General features: G+C 39.4%; 1 protein-coding gene across 1 annotated transcript in view; it reads right to left on the reverse strand.

The window, feature by feature from the left end:
* Nucleotides 1-19,154, reverse strand: part of LOC6553407 — a 48,287-nt gene extending 29,133 nt beyond the window's left edge. The window contains exon 1 of the mRNA XM_001979224.3: nucleotides 17,821-19,154. Coding sequence (XP_001979260.1) covers nucleotides 17,821-18,845 — 1,025 coding nt within the window. The 5' untranslated portion in view covers nucleotides 18,846-19,154. The remainder of the gene's footprint in view (nucleotides 1-17,820) is intronic.
* Between the last annotated feature and the right edge of the window lie 809 nt (nucleotides 19,155-19,963).

The raw sequence follows: 19,963 nt of genomic DNA on the forward strand, positions 1-19,963 counted from the left end.
ACACCAGCCCAAACACTCAGCCAACTCATCCACATGCAGCAAAAAAAGTACACGGGCTACACAAAAAAAAAAACAACGATCGTTTGTGGCAGAGATTTCAATTGAATGGAAGGAAGGTTGGACCTCGCGCACAAAAAATACGTTGACAGTACGACTTTTACTTTCCAAATTGCTAGTGCGACATCGAGTGGCAAAGTGTGGGAGACTGCAGGGGGCAATGGAGTGCGGGGATGGGCATCTGTATCTATGTGTCTTGCGGTTGGCTTTGTAATTATTTCATTGAATCGTTTTGCTCGGTCGAGCGTTTCAATTGATCGACTGCCGGCACTTGAGAAAGTTTTATTTATTATGGTATTTCTCTTCTGATCTTCTTTGCTGAATATTTTAGGTGTACTTATAAAGACGTCGTCTTGTAATTGTTCAATGTGATGGCTCGGTACATCCGCGTCAAAGATTTTCAATGGGGAGAAATACAAAAACTCTTGATTTCTATAAGCCGCAGTTGCCAATTTTAATTATATGCCTCTCCCTTTCACTCTCTCTAAGATAAAAAACCTGTAATTAAAGGGTTTTCTTCTCCCCGAAAATGTGTGTAGACCTCAACAGAATCGACAGTAAAAGTATTAAAAAACAATGTCGGAAAACAAAAGATAACGCAAAAAAATGTTAAATGATCTCATGAACTTTGTATCTGGTAGATACAATTGTGTCTGCAAATGGCTTGTAATTAAGAAAATGACATTTCTTTCGTCGATCTGGTCTTTTTGTTTTTCTTTTATTTCCCGAGGCTGAAAACAAAAGCTCTGTTTTTAGGATACTTTGAAACATTTACTGACAAATACGAATTGGTATTTCCCTTATCCCATATCGATTTATATATTTCTTACCGACTTTGGCTTTTAGGAACATTTAGATTGTTGTACATACCTGTAATAGAAAAGTATCAAATGAGTACATGCTTCAAGGGTAAATTTAACTTATACACATATTTTAAACAATTTTAAGGTCATAGCCAACTTGTAGCCCTAATTCTGAAATTTCTTTATTTAAAGCTATAATCCGTTGAGATCTACTGTAATCTGATAATTTAGAACAGTTAGTACGGTAATCCAGTTAGCGAGCCCCAAACAGTCACACGTTATTACTCTTAACTGGAGCGCTGTCATAGAGGCCCATTAAATAGGAAAAATATAATTCAAGGCACCTGTCAATTGTCTCCGAACATTAGCCAAACGTTAGCAAGGTCTCAAGGCAGTCGAGCTAAATGTTCCAGTTAGCTAGACTTGAAAACTTGAAAAAGTATCTGCCGCTCTTCATCCCAACTAGGGTCAATGTGGTGTCCTCTCCCCGCCACATTACCTCTCAATTGGGTGCCAGTCTCCGCGTGTCTTGACCCAGTTTGGTGCTCGGCCGAAAGCGCCTTGACAAACAATTAAGGCTGGCAAAAAAGGTGAATACCCACCCACGACACGGTATGGCGGCATGTGACGGAAGTGACCTTGTCAATGGATTTTTGGACTGGTTTCTGATGGGGGTCTGCTGCTACATACGAACTTCCCCATGTTTCTCTATTATCTCGTGCCGATCAGTCGAGCCTCAACCTTAGCTGAGGTCGATAAACTCGGAGGAAATTGTTATTGTCTTTCTCCCCAGAAGTTGGGAAATCAACGAGGGGGAGTAGTTCAGGGAAATTTGCATTCACTGTGAGGTAATAAATAGCCAGCTGGTCAGCGGCTAACTTGGGCCATCGATCGTTGATCCCCCATTCCTTCATAGATTCAGGTGCATTCACATTTGAATTTCAATTTCAAATTGGACGAAACGAATAGCAGAAAAAAACAAAAATCGCATGCGAGAAAAATGAAATCAAGTCAAAATTATGCGCATAAGTTGCAAGTTGGGCAGGCGTAGTGGGGGTAGTTACACTGTGAAAAACGATGGATGTGATTTTTATTCTTAAATGGTTCGGTGTTTTTTGTATAAGATCGGACGAAAATATCATATGGAAACAGGCGGAATTTTAATACAAAATCTAAGACAAGAAATCCCAGTTTTCTTGTTTTTGATCATAAACCAATCTTATTTGATACAAACTTTTTTTATAATTACATGTATATGTCTAATTACTGCAAGTGTATATATAAGCTTCAGCATGCCAAAGCCACCTTCATTTCTTGTTCTACAAATTTGCAATCAAAGCGTTTTTTTTCTTACAATTTCATCAAACTCGATGCATTTTTTGTAGTGTTGTCTATCGCATATATAGCGGCACATACTCGAATGTGGCCGTTATGGTTGCAGAAATTTATCATCGCCCGGCTCGTATCGAATTGCGGGGCCAGAGCAAAGGAGAAAGGTGCAACAAGTGGCAGCTACAAAGTGGTCGAAACGGCGAATGCTGCAGCATCAGGAAAATCAGCAGCAGCAGCAGCACCATCACCAGCTGCTGCCTGAAATGCTTCGAATACTTTATTGATTTCATAGCACATTTGCGAGGAATTTCAGTAACAGTTGTATGGAGTTAAACGAACGAAAGGGGGTAGATCTGGATCTGTTGGAGTTCAGGGAAATTTATAAAATTTACATACTGAACGGAAGTTCATCGTTTTGGCTGGGAAAACTTGCTTGCAAGTTTCACGTACAGCTAAGATCCGTTTTATGACTTATCGCAACTTGTTAGTTCAATTTGTTTAATAAGGGATCGTTTATCTACATCAGCATATGAATATTTAGGCGTTTTAAAAGAAAATGCAAAGATTAAACAATATATCATTTTACAAATACTGGCACAGCTGCATGTAAATACGATTTTTTTAATTTTTATTATCCCCAGTTTCACCAAAAAATAATAGCTTGAATTCAGTTACTGTGAACTCTTATCTCCGAGAAGTAAGTAAATTTTTTCCACTTTTCTGATAATCTTATCAGGATCATTTGACTTTCGCATTTTGCTCTGAAAATTACCAAGCCCAACACAAGCTCATCATTCCTCGAAAGCCAAAAACTTCAGGCACTTGCTCAAAATGAGAGAAAAAAGATGAGGAATATTTCTTTTCAGCCTTTATGTCGGCGTCGACTGCTTTCTTTGCAACATTTCAACGTTTTGCGGCAGCTTCGTTAACGTTTACTTTCTCCTTCGATGTGTACTTTTTCCTGCTATTTTTTGGTACGTGCATTTCTTTTTTCCCTGCCGTTTTTTTTATCCATCTTTTTCCGTTTTTTGGCTGGCAACCAGTTGGGTGCACAGGTTCAGGTTCAGGTCCGTTTGTAAGTGGACTTTGCTTATCGCGGCTTGAATTGTTTATGTCTGGGGCCTTTTCTCGTTTTTATTTGGGAAAGCCAAACAGCATCTTCGGCTTGCAGTTGAGTTAAGGCAGTGGCAAGTGGCAAGAGTGGCGTTGCACGCGGAGGGATATGGCGATGGGCGGCAATGAAAGAGCGGCGCGCAACGTTTCTGCGATTGTTATCAACTAAATGGTGTTAAAGTGCGTGAGAAACACAATATGAAGTCTCAAGTCCTAAGTCGTGGTTGCAATGGCCTCCGGAAAAGTCTCATTTTATGGGGGGAGGTGAAAGCGGGAGGAGGTTTCCTGGTGGGGGGCACTGCAACTTTTACCCTGTTATACAACACGGTAAAGGGCAATGGCAAAGCCTTCACACTATCGTCATCATCGCCAGCGTGATGATCATCGTGATCGTAAAACTTCTCTTCAAGTGCCCTCAACCTCAACACGTAACGTGAAGGAAATGCAATCTCCACACACAGAAAAATTTAACGAACCTTCCGTGAAACAATAACGAAAGGGCCAAGTTAGAAGAAGCCGTTACGCTGATACCCTGGATTTTCAAGTTGTTAAGATTAGTGTATTGCATAAGCAAATATCGGGATGCATAACGGTTGCGCTCTTAAGTTTGTTTATACCAATTAAATATTAGCTCACAATAACTATTTCATCATCAAAGGAAAAAAGCATTTTAAGTAGATTCCATTAAATTAAATCATCAACTCGATTTCCTTCCTAGCTTCTAGCAAAAATAAAAACTAATACTCAGGAAATAGCTTGAGCAAACAATAACCCAAAAACATAAAATGCTGGCTGTTGCCTTTGGACCTTAGCGCGTGCCAATTGCATAACAACAAAAGTAACAAAAAGTAGCAGCAAAAATGTTGATAAACATTTCAGCGGCTTAATGAGCAACAAATTGAATTCGTAATTGAAGTGTTTGACGAGCGTTGAAGCGTCGCGTCGCGTTCGTTTGCTGGATTTCGGCTTTGGCTCCGTTTTGTTGATGTTGTTATCCAGCTGTTTTTCATGCAACAATTTCCCGCTAAAGCTGTTGCTGAGCCACTAACGAAAATATCGAAAATCTGCTGTAATAAGACTGCGTGCATTCGAGTGGCGCCCCCTCAAGTGTAGCCCACTGCTGGTAGAGATACAACCCGCCGAAATTGGGTTTCGACGGGCTGGGGAAATGTGCAAGATCGTTAAACGGTTAGTTAAATTGGGGCTATCATCATATATATGCTGGATGCTTAGGTAAGCCATAATGATGCATGGATAAATGGATGAGCAACCTGTAACTTTTATTATACTAATTTATATTGCCATTTGGACAATTTGGGAATTGTGGTCTAGCTCTGATAGCAGTTTAATTACAACGTGTTTAGTGACCTTTGAATGATACCGATTTGATTGTGTAATATTCTTTAAAAGTAGTCGGCTTTATTTGTATCACTAAGGGAACAATAAAGTGAATAAGCTATGTCTTGCTTCCCACAGCATTGAGTTTAATGCCAGATCTAGAAATGGGAAATTGTTGGCGACTTTAAAAGAGTAATCAACGACTAGTTAAATTAACCACACGTGCTATTAAGTTGTATATGTAATTATTAAAAATAAAGTGGAATTACTTTAGGGAGTAGCTATTAAGTTTAGTTCATTGACATGGCTTAAAACTCTGACACCAGTTTTCGTATGCAAATGGTATGAAAATTTATGAAAATTTTACCTCAATATAAATGCACCCGTAAAGCCGTACGTAATTAACCAAATATTTTATTTAACTTAAGTTATTTATTCACAATTTATTGCAAGTTTTTAGCACTTGAATGGCACTTGGCACAGAGCCAAACATCGTGCGTCATCCGCGGAAAAAAAACAGATCGAGATCGTGGACAACGGCTGAGAAGATACAAAGTTTTCGAGTCAAGACTGAAAAGTCGGGCCCGAAACTGGTGTTAATTCAATTACGACGGGCCTAATAACTAATATGCATAGGAAGATCGTATTGAGCGCTAAACGAGTTGGCTGTAAACGAATCTGGCAGCAAGCATCTTGTATCTGCTGGATGGGATTGATGCTTTCATTTCGATACCAGGGCCTCGGGTAACTATGTGCTTGCGTAATTAGCGACTTGGTCAAGCGTGGAGAAAAAATCCAGTACGCGAACTGGGGAGAAAAAGATGAAAATGAAAAGAAAGCCAAGAGTATCTGATAGTACGTGCCCAGCACTTGACAATCTTCGGAGCTAAAGACAGATGCCTGGGGAAAAAGACGGCGACGCACTCCGAAATTGAAACACAAAAGAAGTAACGAATTATTGTGATTATTTTTAGGAGACACAATTGATTTGGCATGCGGTCTGAATCGGAATCAGAGATGGAGGTGACTTTGAAGACCCTAGCCGATCCGAGACCTGTGGAAAATTGAATTTCTTAGGTTGGAATAGGTATTGGAATCGGAATTGGAATTGGAGAAACACAGCCCAGCCGGAGATTTCACTTCGCTGCAGACAGATGAACAAAAATATCACAAACAAAACAAAGCAAATGAAATGAAGAAAACTTTCCAACAAAGAGAAAAATTAATCAAATGATGACGACGTAGCCACGAGTCACAATCTCAACCGAGCTTCAAGTTCATCTCCCAAGTCATTTGCCAGAAAGGCGCACTACAAACACACTTAGATCGCAGCAAACTACAAGATACTTCTACAACTTCCGCTACAAGCCAACATTGTTGCAAATCTGCAGTGTGATGAATGAACCGAGGGTAACAATTTGGTTTTACTTTTATCTTTGCCTTTGTCTGATGCTCGGTACTGCACATTGGATCTCGGACCCTGCAAATCTCAGTTGTTGAGTGAAATCCGTTTGCTGCTTGTAAATGAGTTTCAATTCTGTTTGAAATTTAGCGGAAAAATACATTCTAATTGGGTTGGTTAGTCAGCCATGCAATGGAAATTTAATGAACCTAAATAAGATTTTCCCTATATAGTTTCTAAGAAATTTGCTACATTCAAAAAACATGTTAAGAAACCAAAAGATTTGATAAAGCATATCGAAAAGCAAGATTAAAGCAAACAATAAAGCCAGTAGTTTGTAAAATGTTTGTTGATTATCTCAAAAATCATTAGGGGTCAAGTTTTGTTTCAAAAATAAATTTTTGTTGTCTAAGAGCGTCTTGAATTGATGAACATAATTTTAAAACTGCAGGGAGCTCTGTGAGTAAGCGGTAATAAACCTTGAATCAAGAGTGAAGACCGCATGAATGGAATCTTCAGGTGCGGCTCCTGCTGATCTTTACCGAATGGTAAACTGACGTATCTCAAGCCAATGAATTCATTTCACCCAGTCGCATTTCGCCCAGCAATAATCAATTCATTTGCCTCGGAAAACCACCAGTCCACGACCAATGTGGATTTAATCCAAGCGACCACCAGGAGGGCTTCATCATTGCAGAGGAAGGCCCAAATGCGGGAGAGCTGCTTCTACTTTTGCTCTGCTTTCTGTTCTTTTACGTTCTGTTTATTTACGATCATCGGGAAACGCGGAGAAACGCAGGGTGCCATTAAATCGTTTAAATGGCTTCCTTGGCACTTCATAATTTGCCGATCAGAGCGCCCCAAACTCCAAATTGCCCTCGAAGAATCTTTGCGTGTGGGCGTTGCCCATCGCCCCCTCCGGAGGGTTCGATCTGCCAACTAAAAACAGCGGGGAGCTGAAGCCGGTGGCGGATGATCATGGGATACCAGAGCAATGTAATGCCCCAACCGGCCATTGCATCTGTATCTGACCGCCAACTTGAATCCGAGCTGGAATAGCAATTAATTGTATATTATTTTCGCGTCGCTTATTTACAGCAAATTAGCAGAGCTGCAATTTTTCTCCAACTGGAAATTATCGTTATTGCCGCGGCGATCGCCAAGATCACCAATGAAAGAGAGAGTAGCCAGGGGATATATTATGAGGAATTTTCTTTTCGCATTACATCAAATGAAAGTAAAACAAGAGTCTTTTTAAATAAACGATTGCATTGAAATGTTTCTTTATCAAGGTTAGGTAAAATAATCTTGTAACTACATGCCAGGACATAAACTTAATATTTATGGTTTTTAGAAATCGGTGAAATCATAACTTTTATGGCCGACGGAAAACCTGTACATAAATAAAAGCAGCTTTAAAATAAAAGGGGTCTGTTAAATTAAACGGAATACAATTTGAGTTGACTTCATTTCAGATTGTTTTATGCACTTCTCTTGTTAATTAAACGTGGTCAACACTCCAACTCAAAGATTTCCCTTTACCTCGGCGGCGCTCCAATGAACATGGAAAACGTAAAGAAAAACGAAATGAAAAGCGGACAGGGCGCCGATGCGGAAATCAAGAGTGTTAGTTAAGCGCAAAGAAAAGCGAAGGAAAGAGCCGGCGGTAAGGGTTTCCATTGTTGTCATTTGATTATCGATGGCTGTCAATGGCACTTTACGTACCATTTGCACTTTTCATTTTCCAGCTACCTATTTGCGCTTTCGTTTTCAATTAGGTGGCTGGCAAGTGATCAGAAACCTTATTCCAAATTTCAGTTTGGGCCCAGTTGCAGTCCCCACTGCCTACCACTTTCAATTTGGCCGTGCTTCTGGGCAGTTTCCGTCGTTTTATGTCGAAAGGAAGCCAACGAATAGCGCCCGCAGCCAAGTAAAAGTTTTGTTTACGCACTCAAGTCGTTTACTTCCTTGTTTGCATAATCACTTTGACTCTGAGCCCAATTAGAAGTATGTAGGAGCAGTGGCCAAAGAAGAACTAAGGCTGCAAATTAGCTTTAGTTTTGCGTGACTTAATTAGGAGCTCAAACCCAATTACATCATCGCCCGGCCATCATTAACATCAAGTCTGGATTCGTGGAGAGGAAAGTTAACTCTTATACTACGAGTATTTTCTTTTATCCCATCATCTTGTTTAGGGTCTGGAACGGTGCTCTGGGATTGAGTGTGGTCAGTGATTATGATTGCTATCGGGTTATATAACTCTATAACGAGCATAGGAAAACATAAAACGAATCATAACTTTGTAAGAACCTTTTCCGGGTCTCGCTTTATCTTCCCTAGTTTTGCTGGATTTATAGTGTTTGAAATCTGAAGTTACAGGGTATACAAATACTTGTAACTATCCTAGTATTCAAGATAGAATAGAAATATAAATTTAAAACCAAGTTCCAAACTTTTTTATTTTTCTGTATGCCCAAACTTATTAAATTTATTACCACAATCAAAATATTTATCGCATATTTTTACAAATTTTTTGTTTTTTCTGTTACGTTTGACAGTCTGAAAATTCCGTTCATATGCTCAACATATCTTCACTATTACTTGCAATTAATTTAATTAAGGAAATAGCCAAAGCAAAAAACCATACCTAAACAAAAAATATTTACGCTCTGTGACAAAAATACAACGAAAAACAAAAATATTCGTATTTAATTGCATTAGCAACAATTAAGTCAACCGGCGAAAAAGTACAAATAAATTTTGTTGGGCAACCTGGTGGTTTCTTAGCTCTTATAGTTTTTTTCGGGCCAATTTAAATGCATTTGGAATTATGATAGAAAAACTCCGAATGGAAACCCCAGTAAACAAGTCCGACCAGTTGGGCTCTAGGCTGGGTATTTGTAATAAGACTGCAACTTCGACTTGGATTGTGGCTGGGGAAGTCATCTTGTGTGGCTCGACAACAACGAGACATCAAGTTGAAGTTCGCACGGCACTTGAAAATGCAAACTGAATGAAAAAAACGCTATATTGTATGGATGATAATAGAAAAAATTTCGAAAAATTACCATTGATGAATTTCAAATACACTTTTATTGTCTCAAATATTTAAGTTTAGTGGCTAATTAAAATCATTTTTTTAGCAAAATTTCTCAAAAAATATTAAATTCAGTCTTATAATAGGTACAAAAGTATCGGAAGTATTCAATTATATTTATAATAGATATAAAACTAAGGTAATTTAAAAATTAATCTCATTTATAAGCAATGCATATTTAGCATATATTAATGGATACCAAGGTTCCAATTAATATTTAAAAATTTGATTTCAAAATGACTTATGTTATTAACTAGTAAATTAGATTTTTTGTGCTTTATCTAAACCATCCCCATTTGTATAATTAGCAGTACCGCTTGAGCTTTTCGGATTGGCTAAACAAGAAAGTGTATAATAATAGTAGATCACATCTAGGCAGAGTATATAGTAGAAAACAGTCAGCGGCAACGAACAACAGCTGCCTGACAGAAAGTACTTTCTTTCTTAATAAGATGCGCAGTTCGCATATTTGCAGTCACAACAAGGGGTGGCAAGGAGGTTGCAAGGAGGTGGGGGCCTGGGGAACTGAAAAGCCAGTGATGCGTCTACCTTAGCCGACCTGGCGGCTTCTCCTTCTCCTTCGCCAAGTTAATTTGTTGACTGCCTGCAACTTGCTCTAATGCATGCAGGCAGAGTTCCCCAGCTCCCCACGTTCCCGACATCCCCGCCTTACTTCTTCCGAGGCCCCGAGGTTCCGAGGTTCCGAGGTTCAGATCCCCAGCAGCTGAGACAACGACACCATTTGCTGGCAAATAGTTTTTGCGCTTATCTCCCAGAGGAACAACAACAGCAACAGCAGCAGCAGCCGCAGCAGCAGCATCAGCGCTGCAACTGCTGCAATGACACAAAAGTGAGTTTTGGGAACTGGCAAAGTGGCACAAAGGTTGACGGGCAAAGTCGAGGCAAGGCAGGTGTTGAAAATATGCCGTCCCCGTTGTCAGTGCATTTCTGTGAGGGTGTATGCAACATCACAAGGAGCAAGATCTCCAGCGGCAGCCACAACCGCTCCAAGACAAATGAGGCACACGGCTTACATGGCTGCAACTGTCTTATCGCCGTCTGTGACTCTATAAAAGGTTTTGGTACTTTCTTAACGTTGATGGAGAATAGTTGATAGGCTGGAAAATTAAACAGTCTCAGTGGTTCTTCTTAAATGGAATATTTCATTTAATTAGAAGTGAATAGAAGTGAAATTTGAATAACCTCTATACTTTGGTATTTAATATTTTTACTTGTAAACATTTTTTAAATTTGTATTTTATTAAAAGAAGGCCTGCTAGTCACTTGCCTTTCTATATCCACTAATGCAGAAATCAAAAGCATATCCAATTAAATCGCCAAACCAATTAGGCCAAAACCACATAAAAAAATAACGTAAACTGCTGACGAGCATTACACCCACTCGAAAGCAAACAGACTCATTTGGGCTGTCACTTGGCTCATTTGCATGACAAGAAAAACTCTTGCTACTCTGTGGCCAAAAGACCCAAGAATGTATCCATCAAAAGCCGGGTAAACAAAGACCGGGCCACCGAAATTGAATTAGAATTGTTTATAGTAATTTAAGGCGAACAACTTTATTAAAGATCTTCTTGAGGAGCGCAAGCGTGTGAAAAAAACAGTGGAAGACAAAACAAATTCGAGTTTTGAGTGCTGCTAAACAATTAAGCCGATCTACGCACTCATCTGAAAGGGGATCGCTCAGTCGGCGAGTCAAGGAACTTGGCTAACTTTCAAATTCCAGATTCTGTTTTGGTATTTCCGTTTCCATAAATTAGTTGTAAGATGAAATTTCCCATCTTTCATTCTTTCCACTGCTTCTCATTGCGTAATCCGCACCAACCATAAAATGGTGTCCAGAACCTGGAGATTGTTTCCTCTCTAATTTATAGTTTTTAACATTTATTTCCCTTTGTTCCCATTTGTCTGCTTTTCATTATTTTTGTCACGCACTCAAAATCAATAAAAAAAAATAAAGGTACATTTGTATAACTATTTAATTTAATTTGATACTCGTTTGTTTTTTTACGATTATTTTATATATCTTTGTTCCTCGGCTTCGAGAATTCGCTTTGTTCAATGAAGTGGCCCGTTGCCTGTAATTATTTTTACTGAAATTGCTAGGCTCTCAAATAGTTACGATTGCTATATAAAGAAACAAATTCGTTGTTGACCTTATCTTAAATTCAATGGGCTGTTTAGTAAACTGGAAGGCAACTATGTTAATGCAATCAGTTCTTGATACCTTTACCGACCGATTCCGATTTCATTTTTATAAAAAATATGTTTTTTTTAACTGATTTACACTAATTTCCATATTTCATTATCATTTCCAATTTTCGTATATTTCAAAATTTGTCTGCTTTTACCAAAAAAAAGTCAACCGAAAACGAAATAAAAAGTTTTCTGCAAGTCTTTAATTAGCATATTTTGCGAGTTTGACAAATTAAGTCCCTGACCAGAATTTATAAGAATTTCGCTAAATCATCGACAAAACATCACGCAGAAAATTAGGGAAAGGAAAGTTGCCAAAATTATTGTAATTTATATAACTATCCAAATGGCTGCTTTGTAGATTTCGATTTGTAGTACAATTTAGGAACACGTGTGGGTAGTAAATGTTTCCTGCTTGTTATTTCTTAAATGTTTGCTTGCTTGTTTTTAAAATTGTTTTCTTGAATTCTAAGCAGCAGCTTGCATAATTTATTGAATTTAAATGTTCTTAGTTTTTTTCTTTACTGAAAGCGAAAATTAAAAGAATCGCCGATCATAATTTTCTAAATATAATTTAATAGCCAAATGTTTTTTTTGTTGATCAGCTCTTTGTCATGCTAATTATGAAATTTGAAAATGCAAATTTCCTACGGAGATTCTCCACTTAAAACTGGAATCGGTGGTCATAATTTATGAGACGTTTATTGATTTCGCCAACGAATTTTTCGGGGCGTGTGCTCCACGAGCTTCTCGGCAATTTGTAAAGCTTCGTTTCTGGTTCCATTCCAAAACGTTCCGGGGGATCTCTGGATCAATTGCCAATTACTGAGCGAACAAAATATTTCTCTAATTTGCTGACACGAAGCGGCGAAGCTCGCATGTCACGGCCACTAGGAGTTCCAATCAAAACTCTGGACCAAATATGTAACTATTCGCCTGGCTGCGAGCTGACGCTCCCTGTGGTTTGATGCCTCTGCTCCGATAACTCCAGTCAGGCGATGTTTGGACTTGGGTTGGGCTAGACTGGGTTCTGAAACGGGTGGGCCTGGGATTCGGCGATGGCTTGGCAGCAAAATATTTTTCTAATTAATAATAATAACAATTGATACCAGAACTGGCTAACGGAACTATCCGAGTGGAATGTGGAGCAAAAGGTGTTAAAATTGTATTTATTTGCCAAGTTCTCTAGTTTTTGCCCGGATCTCTATTCCTTGGGGCCTTTCTTCAGGCCCAACATCTCAGCGGTTCATCAAAATCGTTGGCCTTGCTTAAATTGCATTTTGCTTTTCAAATTAAAAGTGAGGTTTCTGCGGTTTTCTTGGGCTTGCTTCTGTTGGTGGCATTGACTTTTATATCTTGAGAGCATCTTTCTCCAAACTTTTTTTTATTTAACTTATTTAAGTTCTAATGAAATTTGAATGAATTCATTTAGATCATATCTCCAACCAAACCAACAAAGTTATAAATGAATGAATAAATGGAATATAAAAAAAGCATTATAATATAATTACAGTTTACTGAGTAAACATTATATGAATTCCGATTCATCACTACCATATTTAAAAAAATTGTGTAAGGGCTTCCAAAAATGTTTTTTGTGCGAATCGCTGATGGTAATATTTGTATAGGTAATTTCGCAGAAAATGAAATGACTAATTATATATTGTTTCTGAATTCCCATGGATCCGCTTCAACCCCAGAGTCACAGTTGGCGATTTCAATACATTGATGACTTTCCCTGTCTAGTGTAAGCCCAAAAAAATGCATATAAAATAATTTAGTTTTGCATACCAAGGGGCAGTAGAAAAATTCATTTGTCCATATGCCAGAGATAATTACCATGACTCGCACTCGAACAAAAGCCGCAGCCATAGAGCACACGAATTTTATTGCATTTTACAATTCGGCTCGCTACCGACCCTGCTGAACATTTGAACTGAACCCGACTCTCGCCGACACACATGTGGGTTCACATGTGGGTTCACATGGTTGGCCTGTGACCCAAAGCGGCCGCAGGTGTCGACAGCTGACGCTGGTGGTGGTGACTGTGACTCACCGGGTCGAATGGTTTTCATTTTCGCATAATTACGAATGTGGCAAATACTAAATGGCAAAAATGTAACAGAAGTTGAGCGAGAAACCCCACAGCGGCTTGGGAAGTTTTTGCGCTGCATTTCCGGCTGCTTTTCGGTTTTTGTTTCGGTTATTTATTTTCAACAGTGTCTGATGTCATTGACAGCGACAAGCGGTTAGAAGTGTGGTGGGGGCACTCAAGTTAAAGTTTCCACAAAAAATGTGATCTCCATTTAATAGTTCTTTTGTCTTGATGACTCGGCCAAAAATGGTGCTAAAACAGACGTCAAAGCTTCGAAATTGAAAGTGTTTCAACGCTGTCAAGTGTGGGTGCCAACAAAAAGAAGTATTTTAAAAAAGCAATTATCCAAAGCAATTTGACATTGAAAATGCTTGAAAAGCCTTTAAAAGATTAGCCAAGAAAATGAATCACCGCGAGTTATCCTATTGCATAAATGACAAGTTCGTTGTTTAAGTCATTCGTGTTTGTGTGACAGTGTTTGGCCTAAAGTCAACACAACAATTTAACAGACGGACCCAACAATCCCCATTTCAGCATTATGTAAATCGGAAAAAAATAGTTTGCTTGTCTCATTTGGCTGCCTCTTGAGACTCTTCCTACAATACTTGATCTATTTTTAGGCCCACAGCTCACAGAAATCTCCAATCTGCGCCACAAATATTGACAGATGAATTTCGTATTTGTATTTACTTTGCCAAAAAATAACCGAGCGAAAAGAAGACGCAGTCAGCTCATAAGTCAAATACGGAAGATCGTCATTGGTTCTATTTAAGCTTTTATTACTTTTAATTAGGCACCATATTTGCCGACGATTTCGGCGCTAGTTATGAGCTCAATGATGAGCAATCAAAGTGAATGCCGATCAACAAGTTTATTATCTAGCAGCAAGGTAATGTGAATCAGAAGAAAACCTTAGCCCTTACCTCCGGCATGGAAAATAGTGAGCAATTATAGTTAGATATCTCCCGATTGGCTGATGAGGAGCAATTAGCGGCATTTGTTTACCGAATCACGACCCAAGTGGCACACATTAATGGTTAAGTGACAAATTAATGAGCTCCTTAATGGCGTCATTAAAGATTTGCATACAAAAACCGAGCCTTGGCAAGGGCTCTTATATTATTGGTTCTGTCCATGATATTTATGAACATTATAACATGTTTTTAAGTCGTTGGATTTACTCGTAATTAATTTAAATATTCTATAATCTTCATATGCAGGCTATATGTTTTCAGGTAAGTTTTATTATGTGCGAAATAAGTTTGGGCCATAGTAATCTTCTAATTTAAGATTATATAAGACTTTTCAGGTTTATTACTTTCAAACCCGATCAAAATTACAGTTCAATTTGTAAATGCTTTCATGCATGCAAACACCAACTTTATTTCGAATGCAAATACATTTTGTGGTAAATTCTCATAATATGCATAAAGCGGAAGTTTGGCACTATCGGGCAGACATCAAACAGCGCTACTCCATGCTCATCAGCCAAAAAAACTTTCGCACGCCGAAAGCAAAAACATCATATCTTCGGCAACACCCCATCAAAGAGTTAAAAAAACAGCAACATAAAAAACACTTTCAAACGCTCGCATCTTGGACACCTACACATCCCCATCCATCCATCCATCCCCACACAGCATCCAAGAAAAGGCAAAAAACAAGCACCAACTAATGTCTTATGAAAAGCAAAAGTGTACACGGGAATGACACATTGTAAAAACGACCAAGAGGTGAGCAAAATTCACCCAAAACTATGTAAATAAATTTACCTATGCGAAATAAAAAACTTTTACTTTTATTGTTGCTTGTGGTGTTAGAGGAGCCGTCGAAGCCGAAATATTTGCGCATCATGCAATTTGATTTGCAACAGAGATGTGAGTTGTGTTTTCGAGTGCGATATCAATCGAACTTCAACTCAAGTCGGCAACGACAACAGACGTAATGGAGAAAACTCCGAAAGCATAACAATCGCTTACACAGAAAATTACAATTTCCAATAAAACCAACTTGTAGTGCGTTGAACTAATCAAGTTCGTTGCCTAAGCCTTTTGATTGAATGTTCACATTTCCGTTGAATGCCCCTAGGGAGTCTTATCAACATTTGCGCAGTCTGCTGGCAGTTTTCTTTCGCATTTGATACACTTTGCATGTCTGCTGCTGCTGATTGAAATGTTTGCCATTTTTTAGCGGCGTCTATGTGGAGTACCTCACCAACCATTCGGGCATGTAGTTGCGGCTCTGGAGTGGGCGGCGCTTAGTCAAAGTAAAAGGCTTTTAATAAACATATTTGCGTGTGCTTATGTAATAAAAGCCCCAAATGAAACTGAGACTGATATTTGTACATCAAAAACCGTTTAGGCGTTACATGAAATTTGAAAGTAAAATCAAAATATTTCCCATTTGGCAACAAATTAATAATCATCCTATTACTTATGTATTAATATCAAAAAATATTCGCTTACTGAGGAAGAAAGTACATAAGTCTTGGACATTCAATAATTATGCCCACTACTTGTAAAGTAGAAGAGCATATAAGATACATTGAAAATAATGAACAGGTAGAAGGTAGCGTTTCTGGGTCTATAAAGTATATATTTTTGATCAGGATCACTAGTCAAGTTTATTTGGTCATGTCGGTCTGCCTGTCCGTATGAATGTGGAGATATCGGGAACTAGAAGGGCTAGAAATTTCAGATTCAGTGACGCCTACGTTGCTCAAGTCTGTTGAAGATCGCCGTTTAGATCGCCACGTGAACTAAAGCCCTCAAACCATTAGAAATTTTCACGCCCCCACTTTTCATATATTTATACTTGTTTTAATGTTATTAAATGATTTGTCAATTTCTACATTTAGGCCACGCCCACAAGCCGCACGAATCTGTTCCGCCTATTAATTTCAAAAATATTTTGTATTTTCTGAAGATTAAATTCAACTTAATTTCGAATGCAAATATTTCTATAGATATAACAAAAGAATTATGACATTTGTACATTGCACTCCCACTATCTGAGTAATAGTCGAGCAACTATATTGAAAATTGACAGAAATAATGACCTGAAATACACATTTATTAAGGAATAACCTATTTGATATTCCCATTTAAATTAGAAGCCTTTACTAAACTTTGGATTTTCTCGAATATCTGTAAAATGGAACAATTTAGCCATTTCTAACCAATGACACGCCCTTCAACCTCGACGTTTCTACATCTGTGCATGGTCATAAAAGTTAAACGATTGCCGCAGCTATTAAATATTTCAGACACATTTTGTGAGCAAAAATTGTAACAGACTTCAAGCGAACAAAATAAACCGAACCCAACCCAAATTTAGGCAAAAACCTAAAATGTCTTTGGGAAATGTTAAGCGCGAAATTGGCAAACTTTATGTGCCTGAATTTTGGAGTGCAATTTGCGTTTAATTTGGGGTCACACACATTTCGGGCGAACCCCGGGCAATGTAAGTTATGTAAAGGTAAATTTAACAATGTGCCAAGGGACGGTGCTGAGGGTAATCAATGTGAAGCAGTTTTAGTCTCCGATGGCATTTTAATTGCCACAGAGCAACTTGCAACACTGCAACCTGCCCCGCGGCCAAGTTAAATGACACATGTGCCTGCCCCAGCCCTCTTTCTCTTTCTTCTCCAATATTTTATCTCTCTCTCACTCCCTGTCTCTGTGTAACTGGGCCTGCTTGTTGTTGTTGCTGCCGATGCTGTTGAAAAGACTTTCACTCTGACCGAGCGCTATAGATGAAATGGCATTTGACTTCATTTTTGGTCAAAAATAAAACTGAACCATTAACTAATTAGCTTACATTTCGAACGATTTATTGAGCTCTAGACTTAAGCGCAGCTCGTCTAACTAAAAATAATACTTTAATAATTTCTTTGGAATTAGAAAACTTGAAGACAGCCAGCAAAATTTTTACTTTTAAAGAAGGACATACAATTCGCTGTTCCTGGCTTTCTGATTTAGATTAAACAATATTAAGAGAAATAAACATTTACAATATCTCAATTGTGGAATAACTGATATTTAATATCTTTCAGTTTACGGATTATGTTCTTAAGGTATGCCTAAACTAATTGGATATAATTGGAAATTTAAAATCGCATTATTATTTTCGTGTAACATTCCTAATAAGAGTAAAGGAAATATTTATTTGCGAGAAAACGTATTAAGATAATATTTTAGCCCCACTTTGCTTCAATTTTAATATAACGAATAACTGGTATAAAAATATGCACATGCTCAAACTTATAATTGAATAAAATTTTGAATTAATAAATATACTGAAATATTCAGAAACATGTCCTCGATTCCCTAATTATTTCTATTAAAATAATAAGCTTCTGATCACTCACCTTCTGGCCTGCCTGGGAATGGACTGCGTCCAGCACACGGGCGCCTTGTGGAGTTGATGCATATTTCGGGAGGACTTGTAGGTGAGGTCGCCGCACTCCGTCTGCCACACCTGGAGATTCCCCTCCGCCGGATAGAAGGTGTACAGGCTGTGGGTGGCCGAGGCGATGACCGGCGAGGAGCCACCGCCCTCGACCACATCGACCACGCCGGCTGCCACGAGTGGAGATAAGGTGGCACTAGAAATCGGCTGGACGAGTAAAGCCTGTCCGGCTGCCGGGGCACCGGCTGCAGTACCTCCGCCCGGCGACTTGTAGTTGAGCATGCGGGTGGTGGTGGCACCGGCGTTGCTGCTGCTTATATTGCCATTTCCGTCGTGCTTCAGGATTAGGCTGCTGGGATCGTAGCCGTGGCGATTGTGTCGCGAAATGGCGTCCACCGAATGGGACCTAATGCCGTTTCGAGGGGGATTCATGTGGAGCCGACGTCCGCGCCGGTAGTTAGCAGTTCCAGTTCCGGTGCCCAGGCTATTTCCCAATCCCGAAGATCCTTGCTGCATCGACGCAGTTAGCCGGTGATTGTGGGCACTGGAGGCGGCACTGGGAACCAAGGGTTGTCGTTGCTTTTGGTACTGGAGGCGTGGCTGTTGCGGGGGCGCCTGGAGCCTTAGTTTCCCCTGATCCTTGGCAAAGAACTCCCGCCTCTGCAGCTGGGGGGCGGCCAAAGTGAGTGCGCCCCTGACATTTCCGGAGTTCACCATTGAAGGGCTGGATGCAGTTGCTCCGGACGTCGTCTTAGTGGCGCCTCCAGTGGCCGCCGAACTAAGCTGCGCCAGCTTGCTGGCATTGTTGTTGCTGGCCGTAATGGCTGCATTGCTGTTGTTGCAAGTGCTGGTGTTAGTGGTTCCACTTGTCTGATGCTCCGAATCGGTGGAAACCCGATCCGGATCACTTTCGAAACCTTCGTCCAGGGATCGAGTTGGACTCAGAATGGGCTTCGAGTGCTGCTGCTCCAGTTTCGTAGACATGGCTGCTGGCCACTAAGGGGTATTATTTGTTGTTGTTTCTTTTGTGTTTTTTATTATTTTTGCTACAGCTTTAGCCCGGGTATTGGGTATCGTTACACTTGCTGCACATATGCACCTTATTTCTCTCTTTCTCTGCCGCCTGCCATGCACACTTGTTTTTCACATTTAATTTCGCTTGGCTTTCAGCTCGTTCACTTCGCGAAAAGTCGCGCCAAAGTTACAGTTGGTTTGGATTTTGTTTTGGCTCGAGTAAAAAATCGCTACTGCGTTATGCACGTCTGTCTCGCACGAGAGCTTTTTATCGACTGTGGAGTGCGAGGCGGTAACTGAACTACCTTGGTTCGCTCTGTTATTGCCATGTTAAGTTACATTCGTTAACATTAACCAACGGGAGAGCCAAAGCTTCGATCGACACTTGTGCCGCTGCACCTGTTACATTTGGTGAGTGCAAGAGAGAGTAACATCGCTCAGCTGTTGGCCAAATGTTATTCGCGAAATTTCCAAGGGAGAAAACCAACCCATCGCAGAATAACAATGTAAAATGAAAAAGAAAAGGAAGAGATAAGAAAGGAAGTGCCGCAATATCTTCATAATCATGTTTTTTCGTGTTCACATTTTTTCTGGAGGGAAATGTTAGCAATTTATAATGTGTTTTTCATCATTTATGTTTGTACATATGTATATCAGTACGCTGTTGTTTAAGTGAATGCAATTGGGAAAACGTTAAATTGCCATTACACATTTTATATCTCCCAGATATAAATATACAAATATATTTGTCGGATAGTCAAATTTATATGGAGGTAAAAATGTATAAATACCATGACATCTGATTTGGAAGCGACTGTGGTTTTGTTTCTTCCTAACTCTCTCAAGCCGTGGGATTTATCAATGAAAACACCAACTCCAAAGCAACAGCAAGCACAACAACAACAACCGGCACAAAACCCGCTACCGTAAGTCGAGAGAGAGAGAGGGAGCGAAACAAAAACAAGAAGACGGCTTGAAAAGCTCGCTGTGCTGAGAGCAAAAGAGCAAAAGGAGCTTTTGACACCTGCTGCACCTGCTCACCAACACCAAAAATATTTTTGGGAGGGTGACGATAGGGAGTATTTTGC

Source organism: Drosophila erecta, unplaced genomic scaffold (assembly GCF_003286155.1).
Source record: "Drosophila erecta strain 14021-0224.00,06,07 unplaced genomic scaffold, DereRS2 tig00000000-arrow-pilon, whole genome shotgun sequence".
Lineage (NCBI taxonomy): Eukaryota > Metazoa > Arthropoda > Insecta > Diptera > Drosophilidae > Drosophila > Drosophila erecta.